This window comes from Vespula pensylvanica, chromosome 2 (assembly GCF_014466175.1).
Source record: "Vespula pensylvanica isolate Volc-1 chromosome 2, ASM1446617v1, whole genome shotgun sequence".
In the NCBI taxonomy this organism is placed as follows: Eukaryota; Metazoa; Arthropoda; class Insecta; order Hymenoptera; family Vespidae; genus Vespula; species Vespula pensylvanica.
Window position 1 is genome coordinate 18743942 of NC_057686.1, and position 19216 is coordinate 18763157.

General features: G+C 32.9%; 5 protein-coding genes across 11 annotated transcripts; 2 read left to right on the forward strand and 3 right to left on the reverse strand.

Annotated features, from left to right (window-relative positions):
* The first annotated feature begins 124 nt into the window (after positions 1–124).
* Positions 125–3630, forward strand: LOC122637930. Of its 5 annotated transcripts, none has more exons than XM_043830466.1 (8): positions 125–368; positions 523–781; positions 852–1012; positions 1101–1291; positions 1386–1644; positions 1747–2780; positions 2911–3238; positions 3306–3630. In XM_043830466.1, exons 2-6 carry the CDS (start codon positions 531–533, stop codon positions 2052–2054), a joined length of 1170 nt encoding a protein of 389 aa, XP_043686401.1. In that variant the 5' UTR covers positions 125–368; positions 523–530; the 3' UTR covers positions 2055–2780; positions 2911–3238; positions 3306–3630. The 5 variants fall into 5 exon arrangements, with proteins under 5 accessions (XP_043686401.1, XP_043686405.1, XP_043686400.1 ...); XM_043830470.1 differs by adding an exon at positions 426–450 and having other exon boundaries at positions 125–264; positions 2911–3630; XM_043830465.1 differs by having other exon boundaries at positions 2911–3630.
* A 233-nt stretch (positions 3631–3863) lies between these two features.
* On the reverse strand, positions 3864–7038 carry LOC122637928 (pre-mRNA-splicing factor 38B). 2 transcript variants are annotated; one of them, XM_043830463.1, is made up of 6 exons: positions 6724–7038; positions 6210–6493; positions 5622–5785; positions 4687–5091; positions 4129–4377; positions 3864–4070 (listed from the first exon to the last, which is right to left on the reverse strand). In XM_043830463.1, the coding sequence occupies exons 1-6, from the start codon at positions 6746–6748 to the stop codon at positions 4004–4006; spliced, it is 1194 nt and encodes a 397-aa protein (XP_043686398.1). In that variant the 5' UTR covers positions 6749–7038; the 3' UTR covers positions 3864–4003. The 2 variants fall into 2 exon arrangements, with proteins under 2 accessions (XP_043686398.1, XP_043686399.1); XM_043830464.1 differs by having other exon boundaries at positions 3866–4070; positions 5622–5773; positions 6724–7027.
* Positions 7039–7661: 623 nt separating this feature from the next.
* LOC122637923 (protein RRP5 homolog) lies at positions 7662–13833 on the reverse strand. Its single transcript, XM_043830447.1, has 8 exons — positions 13815–13833; positions 12618–12730; positions 12438–12537; positions 12289–12351; positions 11659–12223; positions 8239–11556; positions 7991–8156; positions 7662–7902 (listed from the first exon to the last, which is right to left on the reverse strand). The coding sequence occupies exons 4-8, from the start codon at positions 12349–12351 to the stop codon at positions 7731–7733; spliced, it is 4284 nt and encodes a 1427-aa protein (XP_043686382.1). The 5' UTR covers positions 12438–12537; positions 12618–12730; positions 13815–13833; the 3' UTR covers positions 7662–7730.
* On the forward strand, positions 13789–17518 carry LOC122637924 (28S rRNA (cytosine-C(5))-methyltransferase). 2 transcript variants are annotated; one of them, XM_043830449.1, is made up of 7 exons: positions 13789–14235; positions 14434–14701; positions 15614–15870; positions 15955–16070; positions 16162–16334; positions 16414–17100; positions 17190–17518. In XM_043830449.1, exons 1-6 carry the CDS (start codon positions 14110–14112, stop codon positions 17082–17084), a joined length of 1611 nt encoding a protein of 536 aa, XP_043686384.1. In that variant the 5' UTR covers positions 13789–14109; the 3' UTR covers positions 17085–17100; positions 17190–17518. The 2 variants fall into 2 exon arrangements, with proteins under 2 accessions (XP_043686384.1, XP_043686383.1); XM_043830448.1 differs by having other exon boundaries at positions 13796–14235; positions 16414–17091.
* On the reverse strand, positions 17161–19056 carry LOC122637931 (60S ribosomal protein L7a). Its single transcript, XM_043830471.1, has 6 exons — positions 18896–19056; positions 18541–18655; positions 18301–18450; positions 17946–18166; positions 17609–17731; positions 17161–17412 (listed from the first exon to the last, which is right to left on the reverse strand). Exons 1-6 carry the CDS (start codon positions 18908–18910, stop codon positions 17230–17232), a joined length of 807 nt encoding a protein of 268 aa, XP_043686406.1. The 5' UTR covers positions 18911–19056; the 3' UTR covers positions 17161–17229.
* Between the last annotated feature and the right edge of the window lie 160 nt (positions 19057–19216).

Below are 19216 nucleotides of genomic sequence, written 5' to 3' on the forward strand. Positions count from 1 at the left end.
AATAAGACAATTTATCTTTGATTAGCGAAGGAAATTATGTAATCGTTAATATCGTCAAAATGAAAATGAAGACGTTCGAATTCGTTATATTGCCGGCAATACACAACCGCGCACTCTACCGGTAGCACGTAAAATTATAATTATACAGCAATAAAACACGATGTATATCCTTCTCTTTGACGGTAGTTGACACGACGAAATAAAAGTATGATTTTATCAATATGGAATAGTCTACTGTTTGTAAACCGAATTGATTTGAAATAAGTACGTATTAATCGTTTAATCGCCTATGCGATTCCAAGTATAACGAGTGATTTAGAACGTGTATATAAATATGTACTGCGTTAATAAGACATTATTATTTCGATGTATGTATACTTTACAAAAATTTATTTTTTAAATTTCTTTTATTTTTACAAATAGAGTTGAAATTCAAAGTGGGATTACTGTGTACGCAAGTATTATGATTGATTGTTCAAGTATTCGACGTATTTGTTTAAATATCATTTATGTGAAATACAGAATATAGTATGGCATTACCGTCCTCCAATAACCCAAACATGATATCGTGGAGTGGAGGCCGATCACGCGGAAGAGTAAAAGTAGTTGAGGTTCCATTAAGAAGACCTGGAGGAAATGCATCCAACAAATACAATCAATTCGTATGCAATGACATTATAGAGGGAATAAATAATCTCGCTATAAATGAATTGATACCAACGGAACAAATAAGTGAAATAGTTCATCTTGTTCTTACTACGAAGGATGAAGAAACATTAAAGTATTATTTTTGTCTTTTATTTAAAACGATATTCTCTCTCTTTCTCTTAATTAAAGATAGAACGTTTCAGGTCCATGTTTGATACTCTATATAAACGTGCTTTGGAAGATAAAATCTTTGGTATAAAGTTGGCAAGTTTATTCAGCGACGTAACATTCTTTACCATCGAGGTTAATGAGAACCAAACTATGCGATATCTATTGCTGAGTACTTTGCAAAATGATTACAAGAGTGCGTCCCTTATTAAAATTTTAAATTTGTATTTCTTATTTATCTTAGTACTATAACCCCAATACGTAATAACGGATATTTTTTTCAGGAAGAAAAGAAATTAGAAAAGAAAGTGCTACATTATTTCGAAACGTTGTTTCTTTACTTGGAGAAATTTATTATCAAATGACGCTAATAACTGGTAAACCTCTAAGAATATTGGAATTACCATTACTCGATTATTGGAGCATGTTGTTAGAAACAGCAACCGAGGAAGACATTGAACTTGTCGCTACACAGGTTTTATCATTCAGTCTTATTTGCACCAAAGTTACATTAAATTATATTAATTTATAATAAAGTTTTAATCCTATATTTGCATACTTCATTTTAGGTTATTATTAATGGTAAAGGCATGTATAAAAGACCGGAATTAGATCAATTTATGTTAAATGTAAGAGAAACTCTTACAAATAATAGCCTGTCGTACGCAGCCAAGGGAATGTTGTTACTGATCATTGATTTAGCTAATCAACAATTTAATTCACTGCCTGTAAATTTATACGATTATTATACGTCCCATCTTGGTACAACAGTTTTGATATATCTACAAAGACACAATAGGGATCTTACTAATACTGAAAATAATGAAGGTAGTATTTAATGACTCTGTTCTTTTTTATCTCAGGCATGTCAGTCGTATTTTGTGTATGATAGCAAAGATGATATAGCGTTATAATTTAATATCTTATTAGATTTAAAAACTGTAAAAAATTTGAAAGAAAATAAAAACGATACAAATCAAGAATCCGAGGCAAGTAGTACCTCGATGGTCAAAGATGAAAATTGTGATCAGAGGGATTATGCGGCAATGAATACCAATAAAAAGAATTTTACAACAGAAAATACTGTTCCAAGAGCGATACGAGGACCTGGCGCAAATAATACAAAGAAAAACTTTAAAAATAACTCCAAACCTTTCGCAAATCCAATGTCACCTAAACCCGGTAGTAGGAACAAAGGATGGGAACACGACGATCGATTCGAAGATGCTTATGATTAATATAATATCAATAATGAACACTTAGTTCGCAGACAGTATCTATAAGTAAACGTATGTGTGTAACTGGCGATAAAAAAATGTGAAACAATTAACAATAATTGTATCAGAAATTTAATGCCTTTTTTAAGATTCACAGAATTCTTCTGAATGAACTCTCTCGAATTCGCTTTGTTGATAGATAAATAGTCAAAACTGCATTTGACATTTTGTTTTCACTAAAAACATGGGATTTTTATAAACGCACAATTTTTTAAATAATCTCTAATTTCTTTGATCTATATTTCTGTAGATTTTAAGCTAATTTCATTTCATACAATTGTTTTTCTAGATTAAATAATTTGTCACAGTGTTATTATATATTTATAAAAAATAAAGATATATTTTTATGCTATCTCACTATCGTAACATTACAAATCAGATATGAGACATTATTTTAGCATTCGACATTTCGCATAATATATTAATTTTTGAATTGTATGGTTATAACATTGGATCGTATAGAAAAATATTTGAAAGTGACATTAGTTCTGTGATTAACAAAAATTGATACTGTGAATATATGTATGTATAGTACAATGCTATATAGATTTAATTCAACCTTAATTTTTGTATTTCTATTTATATTATACGACGTACTTATATACGAACGTAATATCTTAACCATGGAGATGTTTGGGCTTACTTTGACCGGTTACGGCAATTACTTCACCGAAACGTTAAACAAAGGTAAAATCTGCGTATTGGCGCTTTTCTCTTCTATGTTATATCATTAATATCTATTAAAGTCGATCGTAATTAGAGAAGTTTACCATCTCCACGATGACGGAACAATTAATACATATGTCGAAATTTTTAGATTATCAAGAACCAGTTATATTGCCGAATATTAAAGAAATTCTAGAAGAACGTTTACGTCGTCATAAAAATCGGAGTTTTAGCGAAGTTTATAACAAGCTTGATCCGATTCTTGGTACTACCGATGGCTTCTCATACGGAAGTAACGAGCGCATGTACTTGCAAAGAAAGAAGGGTTTATGGAAACCGGTTGGACCGACGGATATGTACAGAATACCAACGACGAGAGCGCAAGAGATAGGATTTTGGACAAAGGATTCTTTATTATCTGAAGCAAATTGGTTCAAGTCGACAAAAAATTACGGCCAAAGATACAGCGAAATGACCAAGTATGTCGCATGCATAATACCTACGCATATACGAATAACGATGACAACGTATCTTTAACTTTTACAGTATATTTCACAAATTAAGACTCGCTGACCCATTGGCAGTCCTTTAGATAAATTTCATTACTTAAACGTGAAAAACGTGCGTCTCTCGACTCGTATGAAAGGATAAATCAATATCGATATCAAGATATCCGACAATATACAAGTACAAGGTTTTTTCGTCGATTTAAATCTTACGTAGGACGTAGTTCCAAACGATGTAATTCCATAAACAATTTTTTAATCAAAAAATATTGCTTATCCATTTATTTTATCCTATATACTTATGTATATGCACAGACACAAATGTATGTACACGATATAGGACAATTTTATTAAAAAATAACAAATTATAGATGTCTTCCACAATTTATTTTATAAAAACATGGAAACTACATGTGTTGCACATAGTTGGATCAAATTTTGGATATTACTTTGTTGTTGGAGATGTTGCTCTAAGAATGGCTCGGCTCTAAATCGTGTTCATTTCCACAGTTATATTAAGACGTTTTTATTTGCGCCCAAGAGACGTGCGCGCGCGCGCGCACGCACGCAGGTAGGACGCACGCACAGCAATGGTGGCAGCAGCGCGCATATTTATGTACATGCGCATATGGGTACATGACTCGCGCACCGATGCGATCGTACATACATACATACGCCACCAACATCCGTATACACACATAAATTGATTTTTTTTGCAACTGTGTTTACATATCAATCTCATTCTCTTCGTTGTCGTTCTTTCTCGCAAGCTAGCGCTGCGGTATAGTCATATGGGGAACTTCTCCTGTAACGAGAACATTTATTCAGAGACATTCAGAAAGACACGTCTTTTCTAAAATTACCTGCTTCGGTGTCGATCCTTGTCACGATGACGGTCCCTACTCTGGTCTCTATACGATCTCTCTCTACTACGACTTCTGTAATCTCTCGATCTTCGACTTCTATCGCGACTACTCGAATGCCTAAAATGTCCTTCTCTCCTTCGATCTCGTTCGCGTGCTCTATCCCTTTCTTGTTTTCGAACTCTGTCTCTATCCGCGTCCCGTTCTCTCTCTCGTTTTCTGTATTTATCCTTACGATCTTCGTCAGACCTGTAACACGATACGTTCGAAGGGAAGTACTGATGCAACGTGCCAAGCATTTTTCAAATTTCATATTGTATTTCTTATCTAATTCAATACTTTTCGAAAGTTAAAACGTACTACAACGATAGACTATTTTTCTTTTTCATTACTGAAAGGAGATGATAGTAAAATAAATTAATGATAAAAGATCAAAGTACTGATGCGACATTGTAAGTAACGCATTTATAAATCAAGACATCTCAAAGATAGTTTTATTAATTGAATATATCTACTGATAATTAGTAACGTGATTGTATTCATACCACGTAGACGCACCTGGCTCGCCAGTGGCTTGCTCTTTCTGCCTCTCCCCATTCAGCTTCGTAGTCTGGGATATGACGTGGTTGTTGATTTCTTGTAAGATTCCCGTTATCTCTTCTACCACTAGTACTATTATTACTATATTTGCCATGGCTGTTTAACGTAATGGGTGGCTTTGCATTGCGAGCGTTAATAGTTTGTTGTGGAAATCTTTCTGCTAATCGATGTTCCAGTTCCTTCTGTATAGGTACGGGTATTCTTGGAAAGAGCGTGGAGAACCATTCCAATTTTGTTAAAAATTGTTTTAAAATATCACCCATTTTCATCACTTGACCACCACCCGCCTTTACATCTACTTCTTCTTCATCTTCTAAATAATCGCTATACCAACTGAACAAATCTGCTGGCGGTTGGGTATATCTGTTGTAATTAACATTCCAATGAAATAAAAAGCGTAAGATAAAAATAATAATATCCATGAATAAGTTCAATATCGACTCGATTATCCAAACTAATTCGAACTGTATTTAATCTGCCGAGGTTACAGTAGATAAGACAAAGGATAACTTTTTATTTCTAATAATTTTAGACGAAACTTTGAAAATTAACTCTTTTCTTAAATAAATCTTGTCCAAAAAAAGGATATCTCTCTCTAAACAAGTTTAAATTAACTAGGCTCATACCATTCTTAAGTCCTCGGCTGGAACGTAACTATTAGTCGCTCTGTTTTATGATTTCCATAATATTAAAAGGTCTTCGGTACCGATACCTTTGCATCCTTTTAATAACTATTGACATTTGTATTCAGCATAGTATGTCATAGTTGTATCATAATAGAAGGAATAATTGCGACCTACTAATGATAACAGCTCGATTGCAAAAAAAACCTCAGAGACGTGCATGCTGGATAATCAAGTTTTTATTCCAATTATACATTGAAAATGACCTACCTGATATACATAAAGCCCAAGGCACGGATATACGGTGAATCCAGATGGTTAATTAGACCATTCAATTGTTTCCTGGTTAACCTCAACGTGAACAGTTTAAACAGAAGGCAATAAGCCGTTGAGACGATACCGCCAGCACCTACGCCTCGTACCTGCATGAACCGCTAAATTTACACCCACTATGTCAGTTAATCACGCTCGTATTATAATATAACATATCAACCAAGAACATGCTACTCTGCAATAGGCGTCGTATTAAATGCTCTTCACTGTACAGGTTTAAACTTCTTCGTTATTAATATTTTTCTGCACTGATGCAATATATATAGTATATATATATATATATATTAACGTATCTGATATGTCATATTAAAAATCTGTACGCGATATAACCTGCTTTGAATATCTTTCAACGCAGGCTTTTACCGTCAGATTTTTTACGTTCAATTGATACATAGGTAGTTTGAAGTGATGATAATATAAAGCGAAAGTACAAAGCTAATATATCCAGTTGTAATTTTCGTCTCGATTCAATAAATACCTTAGTAACATAAAGTAACAACAACGTTTTGAAAAAAACATACTCACGCCTCCACACATGCCAGTTTGGCCTGCCGTTTTCCTGCTCCCTTTTTCCCATGGTTCCAAATGTGATACTTTATAATAAATTTCGTCTATTACTTCGTGATAAGTCTTCAATTCATATAAATTCACTTTAAAGTAATGCGAAGATTGTATGTTTGTCAATATCAATGGATTCAGATTCATGGTTCTTTCATTACCCCATAATGGTAAAACATTAGACTTTTTACCCTCCTTTTGATTCGATCTCCGCTCTTCTTCACAGCCACTGGAATTGTTCCATGGTGAACCTACGCACAGACATAATTTTAATCTATCTTTCATCAAATATTTAACTTATAGACTCTAGATTGATTTCGCTAATTCGTACAACGAAGTGAGGTTAAGTGTGCTACGAAACGTGAAACTGTTCGTAAGTGACTTTCGCGTTAATACAACAACATTGCATCGTTGAGTCATTTGAAAATGATATAATGCGCATTTAAAACTGTTATATCGAAACGATGAAAATATCACTTACCGTCTGTACCTTCCACTTCTTGCATATTTGGATTGTGAGACTCTTGGAGTCTCAACTTTTACAACTGCACTTGACTTATGCGTGTTGATCTATACCTAATAAATGTAAATTTTTTAGAGTTTTCATAAACGAATAACTTTTTCTCAGTAAATTATCAACGCAACAGACTTTATTAGAAACTCTAATAAAATATCCAGCGTGCTAAAGAGAGAGAGGAACTAACGTCAACGCAAACGCAAACGCAAACGCAACGCAAATGCAAACGCTAACGCAACGAAAGAAAAAAGAAATAACAAGGTATACGCACATGATCGCGTATTTCTATCATGCACTAGTTTTATTTTATTTTTTAATGACAATCTACAATTTATATCATTTATGAAGAAAGAAATGATTATAAAATAGATTTAAGCGTTTATGCTTAGCCCAACGTTTATTTTAATCCTACAAAAAATTACCTTAAAAGTCTTTTTTCTCACTACGATGTTTTCTCATAACGCGTTTCAATAAGTGAAAATCAGCCTTTAGAAAAGAGATGACCGAAATAGGAATGAAAGATGGCGTCCGTCTTGTGTTTTCCGATAGAATTATCTATGAAAGATATCTTTCAACAGGAATGTCTCGTTTTTCCTTTTTTTTTTTTTTCTTTTTCCTTTAAGCGTCAACTTAAATATTATATTATCTTGAATTTTTACAAATTCAAATTGTAATTCGATTACTAACAAAATTTCATTTAATTCAGAATTTCAGTAGAAATTTATTTACTTATTCCTGAAAAATGATGAAACGAAGTACTAGCAGTTACGAATTGTTTCACATTGTTTAAAGGTTTCGTCATACGTATGACAAAATATCTGGTTTCACAAGTACACGATTTTTAACATAAACTTTTATAAGTTACGATATAAAAGATACCACTGTAATAAAACACAATAAACTATCACTATTAATGGTGTTCTTTTTTTTTTCCAATACAATAGAACGATGCTATAAATATATTATAACAATCAATTTACGCGTTCGCCACATTGATTCTCTATATAATCGGTGGCGACGCGTTGTACATGCTCTACATCTTCTGGTGTACCATGTTTCTCCTCAAAGGAAATGAACTTCTTAAAAAGTACTTTCATCTTCTTTGGTGGTAAATTTTGAACAATTGCTCTCTCTAACACTTTTCTGTAAATATATAAATACACATATATAAATATACAAATATTCTTATACTCTTCAGATCTCTATGATTTAAAGGAGAACAATTTTTTACCTTGCAATAAAAATTTCTTCCGACTTTACCAAAGAATCTACATAAGATGACCATATGTCAACACGTTTGGGATACGAACTTAGAATTTGTTCAAACAACGTTTGCGATCTTTCCTTTTCTCCAAATTGATTTTCAAGATTTGCAAAACGTAACATTATGCTCACATCTAATAGTAAAATGTTAAATAAAAAATCATTGGATTAAACGTTGCAAACAAATTTAATGTAAGGTATTTAATGATCACTTACGTTCTGACAATGGCAAAGATTGTAGAGCACGTTGCATTACTTGTCTAGATTTATCTTTCAAGCCAAGTTTTAACAACGCACTGCCGCATTCCACCCATACTTGTGGATTTTGTTTAAATTTTCCGATAAAGGTATTAACTAATTTCTCTAGTTCAAATTGTCGTCCTGCTTCAACGTGCACCGTTAACATATGCGTATAGACTTTTAAAGCGTCGTTAGTTCTTACAGCTTCTTGAAAGACGTCATTGAGAGCTTCAGGCGTACCAAACTTGGATTCTAAATTTAACCACGCGTTCCATACATTTAATTTTTCATTTTCTTCCCTAAAATTTATCGTTTTAATAGCTCTTCTAGCAATTGCTCTTGCCTTTTCTACTTCCGTTGCTTGTAAATGATAGGCCATATATTGCAACCAAACTAACGAGCTATCTGGACTCGCTAACACCAATCTATCAAACTGATCTACCGAGTTTGGCATTTGATTGCTTGCTAAAGCTTCTTCGCGTTCTCTAATTTCACGTTCCTTTTGTCGTTCTCGTTCCCTACGTTGGGCCGCGCTTAATTTTTTCACCTTCGATTTCTTTTGTTCCTCGGCATCGTCTTCGCTGTCGCTAGACGTTCGAATATCAATAGCTAATCTTGAGTCTGGCATCGTGTCCCAATAGAAACCACATTGAGGTATACCAAGTACATTTCCATCGTTTACTTTTATATTTTTTTCATTATCGCTCTTATCTTGATTATTTCTATCACTTTTATTACGATCTTTTGCGTTTTTTGCATTTTCGAATTCATCCTCAGTTTTACCTATGGCATTAAGATTTTGAATTTTCTTCTTTAACTTTTTATTTTTACACATAACAGATTCTTCCTCGAGCTTTCTCTTTCGTGGGGATTGATCTTCGTTCGATCGTTCGATACCATTGTCCAATACCATCGTATCGAAAGCATTTTTCTTTGGATAATTTTGCATTTTTACCAGTTCTTCAGTTTTGTCACCTTCGTTAATACTTACGATTTCTGATCTTTTTTTCGACGTAGCTCGTTGTTTTTGCATTACCTTAGATAAAGCAGCTTTTCTTGATATTTCAAATGCCGACTTTAACATGCAGATGGGCATAATATCAGATTCCTGTTTATTTAAAATGGCGTAACATCTGATGCGAGATAAAAATATATATGGTCTTAAGTCTGGTCGTAAGTCATTCACATGACGACGAGCAGGTAAAGCAGCCAATGTGCCTTTCCCTTTACCTTTTAATAGAACTAAAATGAACCATTGTGAAACCATTACGATTTCTCCACGCAATAAAGTTTTAGTAGGTACGTTAATGTTTTGTTTAGAATTAATCTTACATACGATACTGGGTAATAATGTTACTTCGACAAATTCATGTACATAATTGATCCATAAAATTTTTCCCGATACCTCATCCCCCACTTTTACATTTCCACTGTAATGTTCTTCGCGTACTGTACCTTCCAAATTGTTTTGTAATTTTAACGTAAGTCCATGATTTGTAATTTTATCAATTCTTCCAGTAACCACTTGTCCGATACTTGCAGTTGATATAGGTCTCCCTTTATAGTAACTATTACTTACCAATTCTTTAATCTTATTGAAGTAAAGATTAAGGAGATCCACCGATCCCATTATTTTCAGACCTTCGTCGCTTTCTTGCATCCACAGTTTTTCCAATGACATAGTTAAATTTAATTGTTCTTCCTTCTTATCGATGTTAGTAATCTTCACGAATAACATTTGATTTGCTTGTATCATGTCAAAATTGGAAATCTTATTATATGGAACAAATCCATACTTTTTATAATTGTTAATAGGTAGTACAACTCTAACACCATCTTGTGCGATATCTTTAACCGAGCTTGGTATGGAATCTCCGACTTTGAGTTGTTTTAATTCTCGATGTTTTTCGTCCGATAAGAACGTTCTGCTTAGTAATAAAGACGGTTCGGTAGCAAATACTAAAGCAGAAATAACATCGCCAGGTATACACTTCGATGCCAGAAGTCTGCCAATCTCGATGCACGGCGCCATATGACCTGCTGGTAAAAATCCTTCTTGAGGATATTCCTCTTTATCTTTAATTTGCAAACGAATCCCTTCGGTGGAAGCTTCTATCACATTCCCTTCCACCACTTGTCCAATCAATAATTCGTTTTTCCTGATGTTAGCAATGTTACTAATTAAATTCAATTTCATTTTTTTCTCATTTTCATTCACACTTTCAATATACACCGCTATTGTTTGACCTACTGAGTAATTCCAGTTTACAGAAGCAGTACCTTTCTCCAAATATACGCACGGGAGCCAACCCTTGACTTCTCCGAAAAATCTTACTAATAAACCATTCTTATTAATCTGAACAATAGTGCCATGATGCCTTGAACCGCATTTAGCATTACGAATATCTGACAATATGGGAAAATTACTCCTTAACAATGATTCCTTCAGCGTAAACTGTATTTTATTTTTTTCTTTGTTTATATTTAAAACTCTGGCTTCGATCCATTGACCGACCTTCAATGTTCCCATGATATTTGATCCAAAATCAGATATGTGATCAGAACTAACAGTTCCAATCATTTTTCCTACGTTCACGGTCATATAATTATTTTCAGTATTGATATTTCTGATTTGTACACGTAGTATATCGCCTACAGAAAGATCGGATTCCGTAAAATGTTTTTCCAATAATTCATCGTGTTGCATCGTGCACGTATACATTTTCTCCATCCAATTATAGAACAATACTCTGCACTTATGTACAGAATCAGGAATAAATTTAGTTGCTACTTTGTCGAAGCTGATGCCTGTTCTGTGCAAGGATACGAATCCGCGTAAGTGCGAGTTTAACCTTAAGACGATACCGTTTGATTCACGAAACAGGACAGTGGCTTTTTCAACGATGTCACCCCTATTCATATTGTCACTTTGTGCTTCCATTTCTGGCTTTTTGTTTGTAATTAAACTAAAATATCCAAATTTTACCGTTGGCATAATATACATCAATGTTCCATTTATCGTCATATCTTCCGTATAAGACGACACACTTTTATCCATATAAATTCTATTTATATAACCTACGTGTCCTTTGCCATACGACACTTGTAATCCATTTGATAAAATGTTTCTAACACGAAGCGGAACTCTTGTTCCAGGTGTAAGAACATCTAGCGATTCTATCTCGTAATCGATAACTTTCCAAATTAATTTCTGCTTGGTCGATAGGTTGATGGTTGTAACATTGTTCGTTGTTCGTAATTCTTTGATATAACAAAAGACCTGTTTACCTAGAACTAATACATATTATAATGTACTTGTATAATCACAATAATCATTTAATATTAATCAATAGCATAATGCGTCAGATCGCAAATTCTGCAATTAATAATACTTACAATATTTTTTATCCGCGTCTACGTCCTTATTAGAAATAAATGCTCTTACATTTGGAATGCCTGTGTCTACGATATAACCATGGTCCTCTACGCTGCTTACAGAACAAACTAATCTTGTGCCAATAACCAAATAATTAATATCAACATTTTGATTTATTAAATGGGATTCTAGAGACAATTGTATGTTCCATTTTCCGTTCGCTTGAGTACTTTGAACGTAACATACGATATATTCTCCTACACTGTATAATTCCGTTAAAGGTTCATATTGAGATAAGTGATTTAATTCTCCCCTGACCAGATTTACTAACAAATCATTATACGATTTGCTAATATTAGGTGCTTTCAATTGACCGTTTAATCCACCTGGCAATGAAACGATTAATTCGTATTCTCTGACTTGGCAAATTCTTCCTAAGATCGTTAGACCTTCGCATAACGTAGCATTAGATAAACGTTCCGCCGTATGAGCAACAAAGTTAAATTCCTGATCAGATTCTTTAGCAAGTTTCTTTTTGTCCTTTTTCTTTCCTTTTTTCTTATGTTCAGTATTCTTATGAAACAGCTGTCAAAATACATTTATTTAGTCCAAATTGTAATAAAATTATAATAACGGCAAGAAAAACTCACTTGTGCGGAAGTTGTTATATTTTTATGTTTTTCACCTCCTCTTGGGAAACTTTGCAGAGTCATCTAAAAAATTTCCGAGGAAATAGGAAAGTTTTACAAATAATGGGAGTTATATGAAATTAATCTGAATAAAACTCGAGATGACGTACCGTGATAAAAAGATTATAAATCTGTTACGACGCTTCGAATAATAGACAGATATACAATTCTATTCTCGATTGGACGAACGAAACTCGCACACTTGTATACCTTAATTGGCAAATATTAATTTGAAGAATTAGTTAGGTCACAAGTCGGATCACATAACCTATCTTAATTTTGTTACCCACGTGTTCGCTCGCACACAATTTTAATTCGTCGATCCACCACCGTTAAGTTTAGCAGTGTCGTCGCTATCCCTTCTCCTTCGCGTCCTTCTGTATCCAACGACTAGATATAATAACTGTAATAACACATAAATATATAACTATAGATAACACGAAGCCGAATCACAAGGCGTGAAAATAAAATTGGTTTTATAATGATTCATGCCAACAATGAATACAGACGTAATTCTCCAACGATTTTGACGAACAAGATCTCATTTTAAAGACGAAGATTTAAGCGAGGATATCGTTTTGAAAAAGCTTTATTTTCTTTGAAAACAAATCGTGTCAAAAAATGGTATTTTTCCGAGAATAGTTTATACATAAAACTTTTTTTTAATTTAAAGAAGACGCGTTCTCGCTTAAACCTTTATCTTTAAAACGAGACGTTTTTCATCAAAATCGTGTTAAGAATTATGCCTGGAATCGCTGTTGCCGGAACGCTATTTTTGACATTTTTCGTGAAAAAAGTTTCGAAGGACGTTCATAAACGTAACGTTAATTTTACTCGTATGCGCGCTATCGTTAGATAAAAATGTTCAATTTTATGTCGTAAACGAAACAAGTAAGTACGTCAATGACCCTGACGATTCTCGAGTTAATTATCTTTCGTATTGATATCGGTAAACACGTCGGCTCTCTTTTCCGTACAAGCTCGAACAATTGATACTTTTCATTGGTGTAGAATTGTAAATAATAACGGATAAGTGAGCAATGTAAATAATAAAACGAAGAAGAAATGGTTTGAACGACTTAGATCGGTGACAAATAATCAGTCTATCGTAGAATTTCTTACGGTAAACGTCGCAAGTCTCTTATACCGTACTCGTATATTAATGTAAACCTTTTCTTCGATTATTTAACATTCATTTAAGATACTTATAGCACTCTAGTGTGCTCTATGAATTATTTATAGTTAGATATAATAATTTATAACAATCAGTCTGTACATTGGTTTAAAAAGTGTCTAACTCGTAACGCGATACATATAAAATATAAAATAAATAAAATAATTTTAATTTAACATTTCAATATATTTAAATTCCGAACTCGAGGTCGTTGCCAGCAAGTGATATCGTCAAAAACGAACGCTCAAATGTCTTCGCTGTTTCTATGTTTAACTAGAAATAAAAAATACAAAGTTTGAACAATTCAATTAACCTATCTGTAGAGAAGTATAATGATGGTTTTCTCGCTTTTCTCAAATGTTTCGACTGTATACAAAAATCGTGTCACACCCTAACTCGATTGTTAGAGATTACGCGTGAGAGGAATGTAACCTACACAAACTTACACCGATATTACGGGCGCCTAGTGGGGGGAAAGCTTCACTATCGCTTGGTAGTTCATATTTTGTCCATACCTGTCGCTGAAGTCTTATACGTTACGAGCAAAAAGTAGCGAACAACCTTATTGCTTTAGTTACTTGAAGTCTCATGACGGTATTAGACGTAATATGTCTAAAGGATTTGTACATTCTGTAAAAGTTCCTAGGCTTTATAAAATAGCTTCGAAAATTGTACGAGATGTTCAAGAGAATGGAGCCAGTTTGAAAACATTAATTTTTTCCGAAAAGCATCCTGTAAGTAAATAGATACTTAACATAATGTAACAGTTATTACGAATATCATTCGTCATTCGTCAGTAAAGAATTTTATATTTTATCTCATTCGCTTCGAGTCAATAAAATTTTCTTCGCATTATTGTATGAGAAGTAGTAATATAAGCATATTATATACGTGATATACTTACTATATAGATTTTAAACTTGTTTCTGTAGAACGTATCTGGATTGTATGCTTTAACATTAAATACTCTACAAAAAAGTGATCAATTAAATCAGCTTATTAATGAAACCAAAATACTTTTAAACGAACCACGTTTCGATCCTTGGTTAGCCAGAATTTTAATAACAGAACTTATTTGGGGAAAGCAACGGTTAACCGGCAATGCTAAACCTGTTGAAACAGTATTGAATTATGAAAGTCGTTTACGCGATGCATTGAAGAATATTAATGCGTCTGACATAGCCATACCTCAAAAAACAGGTAAAAAACTTGGACCTTTTATTATTATAAATGCGTTTTTTGCAGAATTGGGACATATGTCTACATTGACTTCAATGAGATTATAAATCCGTATCAAGCAAGTTGGAAAAGTTCATATAATTTTATCAAAAATTGGAAACCTTAAAAAAAAGAAGCTTGTTCTTGCGTATACAAAAGTCAAGAAAGGAGTCGTTATTAAATAATTCATTTAATTTCAATATATCAATCATGCGTCGGTTACCTATATTAACGACATTTGCTTTGTATAGTATTGCTATGTTTACACTGCCTATTATAGCATTTTTTGGTGCACAGCACGTTATAACGACTAAATTTCATACCGACAGATTCATCACTCATTGTATATCAGTTACAGCTGCAGTCATTACTGTGCATTTAATAATATTTTGTTACATTTATAAAGCTTTTCATGAACCAGATGATGAATCAGACACTAGTAACACTAGTAATATAAACACGTTAAAAAAAAATCTTAGTACTAAAGAGGATTAATAATATATGTATATATATGTGTACACACATACGTGCGCGCGCGCGCGCGCGCACGCATACACAGACACATGAATGGAAATAGATATGTAAAAGTAAAATTGATAATAATCATGTTCTTATTTAATTAAATTTATATCTGTAACATATAAAACTAAAAATAATTATTTATATATTATTTACCATATTTTATATTATATATCTTTAATATTATAACATGTTATGTTCACATAGAGAAACAAGGTTTAAAGTTAAATTCTAAAAATAAAAATAAATGTAGATCAATAATTGATTACGAGTATTGTTTGATACCCATCTAACATTTAAATAATATCGATGACGCAAACATTTCTTCTATATCAGTTGTATTAAATCATTGATATTTTTTATATTTTTTTGCAGTATCGAAACCAAGATATGTTCGTGTAAATACTTTGCTGTTGTCAGTTAACGAAGTTGTACAAAATTTTGAATACGAAGGATGGTCTTTAGTACTCGAATATACAGATTATTCATCTTATTTGAAATTAATATCAAATTTATCAGAACCGTACTTTACTAAAGATTATCACATACCCGAATTGCTTGTTTTTCCACATGGAACGTCATTTTTTAATCATCCGAGTTACAAAAATGGGGAAGTGATATTGCAAGATAAGGTATTACTTTTTCTTCTTTTTTTTTTTTTTTTTTAATCATTATCCTACAACCAAATAGTATATATCTTTTCATATTTAAATTAGGCAAGTTGTCTTCCGTCATACCTCCTAAATCCACCAGTTGGGTCTGTTGTTTTGGATATGTGTGCAGCTCCAGGGATGAAAACCTCGCACTTGGCTGCCATATTACAAAATCGGGGGTATAATTTAATGCATCGATCTTATTTATTTGCAGTTATTTATGAAAACCGATGGATTTTATTTGATTATTTAATAATTTACTGTTACTAGAACTGTTTATGCTATTGAAATTGAAAAGAGAAGATATCAAACGCTATGCGAATTATTAACAACGACTAATTCTCAGTGTGTTAGGACTATGAATAATGATGCTTTGAGCATTGATCCAAGTCATTGTCCAAACGTCGAATATATTTTAGTCGATCCTAGTTGCTCCGGTTCAGGTAATAATTTTAAGCTTTTCAAGTTTCAAAAAAGACAGTAATTTATGTACGATCTCTAATTGTTCACTTTACGAACCAGGCATTGTTGATAGACCAAAAGTGGGTAATAAGGATGGTAAATATCAACTAGGGCGATTAAAAAATTTACAAGCATTTCAAGTATTTCTTTTACGGCACGCTCTATTAAATTTTCCATCTGTAAAAGGAGTTGTTTATAGTACTTGTTCCACAAATCGAGAAGAAAACGAAGATGTAATAGATGAAATTCTAACTAACGTTGGAGATGCGTATGAGCTTGTATCGATCGAAAAGTTACTGAAAAAAGATTGGATAAATTACAGTTCAAAGGATAGCGGTTGTGGGAAAAGATGCATTTATGCTAAACCCCAAATAGATCTGTGTAATGGTTTCTTTGTTGCTTTATTTAAAAGAAATTTTGATGTTCCTTTACCGGCATATATTCCTCGGACGTATGATATGTTCAAAGGAGCGGAATGTAAAAGTTTGAACGAGAAGGAAAAAAAAGATGATCAAGAGAACAATGAAGATCGGTACAATGGTTCATCGTCTAAGAAGAAAAAAAAACGTAAGAAAAAGAAACGCGCGGATAGTGCCGCGGAGAGACGAGAAGAATGCGTTGATATCGAAGAAATTGATGATAAAGATGACGTAATTACTTCTCAAGGATCATCGAAGAGAAAACATAAAAGTACTTCCAAGGATATTTTGACGAAGAAATCAAAAACATGAGCAATTTGTAAGATCCGTACGTAGAAACTATAACGCTAAATAACGTATAAAATATTAATAAAGTAACAAAATTGAATCGATTTTAATATTTATTTTTTGTTTTAGTCTGTATACGATGTTATACAGGATGTACATTAAACATAGATTAACCTTGCTTCTGAGCAAGTTCTTTAGCCTTGGCTTTCTCCAGTTTTGCTATTCGAGCAGCAGATTTGCTACCCAACAAACCACCTCCCCAGTGACGTCTAATCTCATCCTGTCGGTCATTGAAGTTCGTTTTGATAGCTTCTACTATTTTGGAGAAGTTTGCTCTATCACCGGAATCAACCTATGAAACAAATAATAAAATAAATTATACGAGCAATAGCAAATTCATCTATTACTGTATTTTCATCATAATAAAATGTCAGAATATTAAGTTTTTTATATCATAATCTTTCATGGGATTGGCTCTTTTCTATAATCATCATGCATAGACCTTTCTCATATCACATAATAGGATTTATATCTGGTATAATACATACCTGTGTAATAGCTACGACAGTGCACGTTTTACGTCTAACTAAACGTCCTAATCTCGCTTTGCCTTTTACGATACAATATGGAACACCCATTTTACGGCACAAGGCAGGCAAAAAAAGTACGATCTATCGTCAAATAAAAATTAATATTAACGTACCAATGAATTATATTAGAAAGTAAAGATCAAGATTCGTATAGAAATAAATTCTCAGAGTCACTTTTCATCTTGCTAAAAAAACTGACGTCGTCAGTTTTATTATCAGGTGAAGAAATTCTTACATCACAGCGATATATATATGACCTTCCATAATACAAAATACATTTAATACTTAAACATACCTCAATTGGATCTACATCGTGGGCAATAACAACCAATTGTGCTTTCTTTTGTTCTACAAGGGTAGTAACGGTATTGGTTCCACTGCGTAAGACATTAGGCCTCTTGGTGGGCACGTCTTCCTTTTTTGCAACCTTTTGTTCTGCTCTAGCTTTTAGTCTCATTTTTTTCATGGCTGCCGATTCAGGACGATACTTCTCCAATATCTTGAACAACTGCGTCGCTGTAATTTTATAATACTGTATTTTCTTTTTGAAATTATTTAGACAGAGAGAAAAGAGAAAAATTCTAACGATCTTAATGATAAAATTTTTGATAAAAAATCTCTTTGATAAAAAATTAATACTATAACGATACCTGTTTGTTTGTCTAAAGTTTGACTGAACTGATTGATCGGAGGTGGTACTTTCAATCTCTTTTGAAGGACAGCCCTTTGTCTCTGGATGCGTATGTATTTGGGCCATTTTACAAAACGACTGAGATCACGAGCAGGTTGAATATCCTGACCTATATCATAATGCGTATTTAAATATCATTCAAATGACAAACACTAAGCAAACAATATGCATCGTAAAAATAATATCAGATATAACTTACCAATACCAAAGTTTCGGGAACGTTTTTCGAAAAGAGGATTAGTTACTTTCTTCGTTTCAACTTTCTTTACTGCTAGAGGTGCAGCAGCTACTTTTTTCCCTACCTTCTTCTTTGGCTAGAATTTTTATATTAAACAAATATATTAATTGTTCCGATGCGATTTAATTAAAATGTTTATCCTTTATCCGTACAAAAAACTATTATTTCACAGTGTTGGTGTTTTTGAAATATTTTCTTACGAATAATTTTGTTTGCTTTTATCGGACGCATAAAAAAGGTTAAATACATGGACAAGTTCAATTACTTCGAGATATGCAAAAAATATAAACATTCTACGGCGACAAAATATTTTTACCTTCTTTTGAACCATTTTTCTGGCGAAGAACCAAACGGATTTCCTTTAATATTTTAGGATATAAAACAAGAGTCCACAAGGAACATGCCACTTTCCAATACCGAAAGTGTAAAAAGAACGTAGCTACGATAGCGCCACTTTGGGTCGCGCTCACACTTGCACAGTAAATACTAACTTTTAGAATACGTTAGTCATGGTCGATCATCCAATAGCTTTTCGTTTTCATTAAAAATACTTGCGCTTTGCAATTTGCACATATTTAAATCATAAATTTACGAGATGTTTAATAAGCTCTCTGACATATTTCACCTTTTATTATAA

Coding starts and splice junctions, on each gene's coding strand:
- LOC122637923 (XM_043830447.1), bottom strand. CDS start 12,351: ATGACTCTGCAAAGTTTCCCAAGAGGAGGTGAAAAACATAAAAATATA. Junction 11,557..11,658: donor AGACGCGGATAAAAAATATT/GTAAGTATTATT, acceptor AATATGTATTAG/TTCTAGGTAAACAGGTCTTT. Junction 7,903..7,990: donor GAAGAAATTTTTATTGCAAG/GTAAAAAATTGT, acceptor ATATATTTACAG/AAAAGTGTTAGAGAGAGCAA.
- LOC122637924 (XM_043830449.1), top strand. CDS start 14,110: ATGTCTAAAGGATTTGTACATTCTGTAAAAGTTCCTAGGCTTTATAAA. Junction 14,236..14,433: donor TTTTTTCCGAAAAGCATCCT/GTAAGTAAATAG, acceptor TTGTTTCTGTAG/AACGTATCTGGATTGTATGC. Junction 16,071..16,161: donor GCCATATTACAAAATCGGGG/GTATAATTTAAT, acceptor TACTGTTACTAG/AACTGTTTATGCTATTGAAA.
- LOC122637928 (XM_043830463.1), bottom strand. CDS start 6,748: ATGCAAGAAGTGGAAGGTACAGACG. Junction 4,378..4,686: donor GCAAGCCACTGGCGAGCCAG/GTGCGTCTACGT, acceptor ATCGTGTTACAG/GTCTGACGAAGATCGTAAGG. Junction 4,071..4,128: donor AAGGATCGACACCGAAGCAG/GTAATTTTAGAA, acceptor TTCTCGTTACAG/GAGAAGTTCCCCATATGACT.
- LOC122637931 (XM_043830471.1), bottom strand. Junction 18,451..18,540: donor TTCCCGAAACTTTGGTATTG/GTAAGTTATATC, acceptor ATTATGATATAG/GTCAGGATATTCAACCTGCT. Junction 17,732..17,945: donor ACGATGTAGATCCAATTGAG/GTATGTTTAAGT, acceptor ATTTGACGATAG/ATCGTACTTTTTTTGCCTGC.
- LOC122637930 (XM_043830465.1), top strand. CDS start 531: ATGGCATTACCGTCCTCCAATAACCCAAACATGATATCGTGGAGTGGA. Junction 782..851: donor AAGGATGAAGAAACATTAAA/GTATTATTTTTG, acceptor AGAACGTTTCAG/GTCCATGTTTGATACTCTAT. Junction 1,645..1,746: donor TAATACTGAAAATAATGAAG/GTAGTATTTAAT, acceptor ATATCTTATTAG/ATTTAAAAACTGTAAAAAAT.